At 41.3% G+C, this 6098-nt stretch overlaps 1 protein-coding gene across 1 annotated transcript in view; it reads right to left on the bottom strand.

Moving 5' to 3' along the window:
* Positions 1–1312: 1312 nt before the first annotated feature.
* csnk2b (casein kinase 2, beta polypeptide) overlaps positions 1313–6098 on the bottom strand; it is a 5981-nt gene continuing 1195 nt past the window's right edge. The window contains exons 4-7 of the mRNA XM_088405502.1: positions 5222–5337; positions 4898–4973; positions 4180–4369; positions 1313–2790 (exon numbers count right to left, since the gene is read on the bottom strand). Of these exons, the coding sequence (XP_088261628.1) occupies positions 2700–2790; positions 4180–4369; positions 4898–4973; positions 5222–5337 (473 nt within the window). The 3' untranslated portion in view covers positions 1313–2699. The remainder of the gene's footprint in view (positions 2791–4179; positions 4370–4897; positions 4974–5221; positions 5338–6098) is intronic.

Genomic DNA, 6098 nt, shown 5'->3' with positions numbered 1-6098 from the left:
GTGTGAAGCATGAATTATACTGCCCCCTGTTGGTGACTGCAGTATAACGTGCTTAGAACTGAATGAAATAGTGTTTCCAAAATTTTTGGATAAATACATAGAATTGTGGCATTACTGAAAGTTTCATAAAACGTAACAAATCTTACGAATCGGCGATCATAAAACTCAATCTGTTTGGCAGTTTCGGGTTCAAACACGTCGAAATTCAATCTCAAGCGACTTTGGGTAATAAGTCACACGAACAAGCCTCATCTTGCCAAACTATGTTTGCCGTCTAAGTGTGTTTGTCACGCCCTATAAAGAAGACTAAACATTTAGTCAATGACTGACAAGCAGAGTCTTGGCCCAAACACTAATAATGGAGTCCCTCAAATTTCTTTGTCCACATGACACTCTCTGGCCCTTCCATTGGGGAAATTTTTTTGGCTTCACAGTCATACCGGGTCTCTGACACAAACTATAAGGTGGCCCATGATAAAAACGAGTTTGACATCCCCGCTTTAATGCAAAACAAAACAATCGATGAAATTGATGGAATTGATCATGTGATTATTTCTCGCAAAAAGCCAAGATTTGATCACAGAACCAAAGAATGTCAACATGAGGATTTCACAATGAACTCCGTGCCGCTTAACCAATGTCAATATTAGCTTGATGACTATTCACAGTAGATTTTGCAGATACAAATAAAAGAATTTCAATTTGTTCTGAGGACATTAATGCCTTTAAGGGAAGTTGTCCTCTAGGGCCTGCGGTGTTTGACCTCGGACATTCCACTGTATATTGTTGTCATAGCGATACTAAAACAACAATTCCGATGGGTTCGCACAACACATTCCAGCCGGCTGTTATGGGCTGGAAACTGCAGAATTACAACATAGGAGTGGCACAAATTACACGACAAATGATCAAAATCACATTTAAGGATGGTGGAGAAATAAAAAAATACACCTTATCGGCATTTTAGAGGAGGTTCTATCTACTTCAAGTTTTATCTCTAGCTTCAATAAACAGGAGAATCCTTAATGGTTGTTCGGAAACGAAAAAAAAAAAAAAAAAACGTTGGGAAAGCGGGCTGTTGTTCCCAAAGTGCGAGTTGAGGTTCATCCTGAGTCATTTTCCCCTCGGAAACTCTGACAGCGCTTTGCCACACCAAACAAGTCCGTCCAACCACACTGCGTTGCCAGAGGCCGCTACACACAGGGGAAGCCCATCTCATACGCGCATAACTGTAATTTTCAAGAAATAACTCTGGGTTGGGATGTCTTGAAAACGAAGACACCGGGCAAAACACGGTACACCAGGCCAAACGTATGAAAAGAAGAATGAACCTTTATTGAGATATTATCTGCTTCACCCTTCCTAAGTAAGCACAGAAGAAAAAAAAACAAAAACAATTCAACTGCGGACACATAAATACGGATTCATTCGTGTTTAATGAAATTTGAGCATTCCAACTCAACAAGGAGGGGGGGAACAAAAAGCGGCTGCCTTACTAGTTTCGAAAGACGAACAAAAACGGCAGCTGGTCTTGGCTATTGCTAACCCTAAAAACAAATCACGAGTTGCAGCGGTGAAATCAGTGCTGTGCTGCATGCAGCGTCTTTCCCATCGTATTTTTGGAAGAAAACGCTTCGATGAATATCATGAAAACATTCCAGATATGACGCAAAGATCCAGAGATCTTAGCCTAGCATAAGTCTTGGAAACCAGCTGCAAAGTGCTAGCACACTCTGGGTTGTTACATTTGTTTAGCACATGAAATTGGATACAAAACCCAATGTGAAGGTAGATGTATTTGCATTATTTATTCAATAACAAAAAAAAAAAAAAAAAACATTAGGTACATTTGGGAAAATTGACATTTACACACAGCTAACTTTGTTTCTATGTCTTCCCTAACAGTATAAGCACACTTAAAGTTCTCTATGTCCGGAGGCAGATTTTTCATTTTGACACCAAAACAGCAAACTTCTGTATGAACCAGCAATACGAAAAAAATAAATCAGTTACTGTGCTGTTTAACTTGCTGGCAGCCATGTTTGTGGGGAGGGACTCTTCACCAAAGTCTGTCGACGCATTTTTTTTTTTTTTTAAACGGCTGGAAACGGGCTCTGCTTTTTGGCATACGTTTGGTAGGGAAAGTTTACATCGGATCCCAAATATACGCTAGCCACAAAAAGTTAAGAATATCGGGCTTTCGGGTGAAATATTAAGATTGGCCTGAAATGCGCGTGAACTTTTACCGGCAAACCGCTGTGATTTTGGAGTTGTGCAAAAAGTATTGAAACGTTGAACAGTCGGGCGTGTGCAATCAAAGGTTTGGGGAAGGTGAATTTAAGTTTACCTGTAAAACTCAATTCTGATAATCCACCCGGAAGCCAAATACCAATAAACTTTTGTGAGTAGTTTGTGTATTCACGGGGCGGAGGTGGAGGGGGGGCTGGGGGTTGGGACACATTTATGTGATGAAGATTATGGCTGTGCATTCACATCTCACTAACACTCAGAATCATTATTATTATTACATGTTGCTTTCATATTCTCTAATCTAAACCCCAAAATAATACAGTCTTCAGAGTGGCGAGGGGTCACTTGTGTAGCATTTTGGGAACACAGGTGACCCCTTGCCTTTTTTTTTTCCTGTTGTCGTTTTTTTGTCAATATTCTTTGTTGTCTGGTCTCTCTTGACAGGTCCGCTAGCGGATGGCCTTGACGGGGCTCTTGAAGCTGGAGGCTGCTTGCAGCTGAAGCTGGTAGGCCATTGGGTGGATCTTGAACCCGTAGAGCCTGGAAAGGGGGGGGCGGGAGGATAAACATCCTTAAGTGCCGGGCGAGAAGCTTGTTTGCTTTTGCTAGGTAACGCGATGGGAGAAAAGCTCTCAAACGAAGCCCGAAAGACGCAACAAAAACATTAAGAGTGAAACGAACGGGGCGATTCAAACAGAAGCGCGTTGTGTTTGCTCTTCGGGAGGGGGTGTGGCGATTTCAAAATGACAGCGTGGTTTGGGTGTCGGGACAACAATAAATTGGGGACAAAGGCGTTTGCTAGCTTGGCTTACTGACACTCATGTTTGTTTAGTCTTGGGATTTAGGAATATTTCTAATCGTATGTACTTATGAATTAATCTAAGGCCATTTTTATGCTCCGACAATCAGACCTCCCCACATTGTTTTTTTTTTCCTTTTACCAAGTATATATAAAAAAAAAACAAGTATGTTGCAGAAAATCCTGCAAGTAAATTAAAACAGAAGCACACCAACACATTGCAAAGAAAGCGAACTCCAGGAGAGTGGAAATGGCAAAGGCCAGAACTTTGAGCACGTGACAGATTATATTTAGTGGTAATAAGGGTTCTAAATTAACTTTTTTGATGAGCAGCCAAAGAGGCGGCTGACTATCTAAATTTACCAGCCGACAACAACGTTCTCGAGGTCTCCATCCGCTCTTTGTATTTAAGAAGGCATCGCTTTGCGTTACGATTTTATTCTTTCTTTCTTTCTTTCTTTGAATCGTTTTGCAGAGAAAAAGTTGTACCCTCCAAAGACTGAAGCCAACAGCAAACCACTTAAAAGTACTCCAGCTTCTTCACACCCACACTGAGGGCAGAATAACAACACTTATGGCGGAGGTCCACTGTGTGTGTATTTGTATATATATTTATATATACACACACCAAGCAGAAAATTGGCTTTTAAATGTGTCAAATGTACATGAAAAACATTAATAGGTTTATTATCTCTCTAAAGCATGTTATTGAAAATGTGTGTTGACTTGCTTTTCTTTAGAAAGAAAACTATACGTTCCACACAAAGCTGCATTTAAGAGCCTGGTAAATCGAGGTAAATCATATTGTTGGGGATGACTAGAAGAGAAGGAAAGGCTCTGCAGCCCTGTCAGGAAAAAGTTTCCACCCGCATTCTTGTAACGTTTGTAAGTGATCACGTGTCCATATGATGTCAACTTGTTTTTGAGTATTGAGTACAACAAGTAGGGATGACAAATACTACGCTCGAGAGGAGGGAGCAGAGCTGGGTGCTAGCATTCATTTTCAAATACGCGTGGGACGGACACGCGCACGTCAGGCCAACACCCCCACCAGTTATTTCAATGATTTATATTCACGTGATTTATTTAGTACTTCTGACAGCAGGTAAACGTCTTTGAGGGAAGCTTACCTTGGGACAAACTGATTGGCGGGTCTCTTGGGCCTGTTCTCGGGGTGCACCATGAAGAGCATGTGGGGGAAGCCGGTGCCAAAGTAGGCTCCGTCCGTGTGGTGGTGCCTGGAGGATTTGGGCGTGTAGACATCCATGCATTTAGGGCAGTAGAGTTTCACCATGGCCTCTCCTGGGATGTCCGACAGGCCTGTGGAGGACGCCCGACAATGAAAAGCCGAAATTTAACCTAACGCATTATACGTCTTGACAAAGTCAAAGTTATTTCTCAAACGTATTATTTTACCATATAAATTGTCTTAATGGTTCTTCAATGTTTTTATTGTATGCGTTCAACATGATATGTCAGCAACATATGTACATTTCTATCTGAAGCCATTCCAAATATGCGCCGCGTGCGCTGGTGGTGGGATGAGCTTGGGGCTGAGCAAGCGACAGTGAAGTCAAGCCGTGTTAATAAACGACTATCTTCATTTCATCAAGTGGACATTTGTGATAATGGTAATCATTCTGACCCCAAAAAACAGTGCATTGTCACTTTATCAAATGACAACATCAAGGAGTAATTATCTCATTACCCCCCCCCCGACTTTTGATCTAAATATAAATGTTTTAACTTTTCGTCATTTGTTTTCTGAAATGTTAGCGTTTTGTCTTTCGTTAAAATGTTTTCTGATTTTCGTGTGTAAACACTGTAGGATGAATGTTGTTTACTCACCAATGGGAAGCATGGTCTGGTTCTCACAATAGACACGAGGACAGTAGCCAAAGTCACCCTGCTGATACTTCTCCAGCTATAATAAGAGGAAATGAATAAAATAGGCACTGCCATTGTATAGCAAAAAGTTCTGCAAAGATAACAACACCAATTACAGTGCATGTCGAGAGACCTTAGGTAAGAAATTCAGAATCCATTCCTCATAGGTTACGTTTTCTCAAGGCTCTCATCCCACATGCTTTTAGTAACGTTCCATCTCATTGAGAAAGACACAATGGACAAATGAACTTGTTGGCGTGCTGGCAGATGTAGATTTCGTCTTACCATCTGGGCAATGCCTCGGTTGGTAAGGATGTAACGTGCATGGATGAGGCCGTACAGCATCTCAGCCGCCTGCTCGATCAGGTCGCTCTGGTTGGGATTGTCCTCCAGCTCCTCATCTGCACGCACATTGGTCGTTAGGGCAGGGGCAGGTGCAAAAACTGATCTACTCAAATTTCAAAGATACTAAACAGAACAAATGGCACTGTAAGTGAAAAAGATCTTTTCCCACTACAAGCATTTTACCAAAAGGACTTTAACTTTTTGTGCTGTTCTACTGTACTTCGTTGACACAAATATGCTCACACTCACCATTGAGGAGACGTAGGACGTTACAGTTGCTTTATTGTGAATGTCTACCTTATGAGCTCCCTCCTTTTTCCCCTGCTTGACATGATGATGCCAATATGGTGCTTTGCAAGCATTGCTGCTCAATAAGCAATAAGTGTTTGCCCAGGAATGGGTTAACATATTGAAACCATGTGGTCTCTTGCATTGGCAACACATTTTACAACGTTTTGCAACGATTTATGGCTGATTTCCCAGTACGAGCAAATCAAGTGATAGACAAGGAAATTTTGAACACGTTCATAATTTCCTTCTGACAAGAACAACTTTCTGCAATGAATACTACTGTTTGAAATTTTACAACCCCCGGCGAACCTCAAAATTCAATCCCATCGCAAGGATGTTTTGCTCTGCGAGATAGTGGACTTTGAGTACTCATTCTGCTTATCAGCCTGACAGAAAAGTGGTATCTAACACCCCTACTGGTGATGAAATATTAGAAGCTATTGCTTGAAAAACTATTAAATCGTTCATTTTTTTGGACATATAGGGTTTCTGTTCAAAAATGTCAGTAGAATGATTCCTCAATGTC

This window comes from Hippichthys cyanospilos, chromosome 21 (genome assembly GCF_059441005.1).
Source record: "Hippichthys cyanospilos isolate Australia breed blue-spotted pipefish chromosome 21, RoL_Hcya_1.0, whole genome shotgun sequence".
Lineage (NCBI taxonomy): Eukaryota > Metazoa > Chordata > Actinopteri > Syngnathiformes > Syngnathidae > Hippichthys > Hippichthys cyanospilos.
The sequence above is the reverse complement of the archived record's forward strand: the minus strand, read 5'-3'. Positions and strand labels throughout refer to the sequence as shown.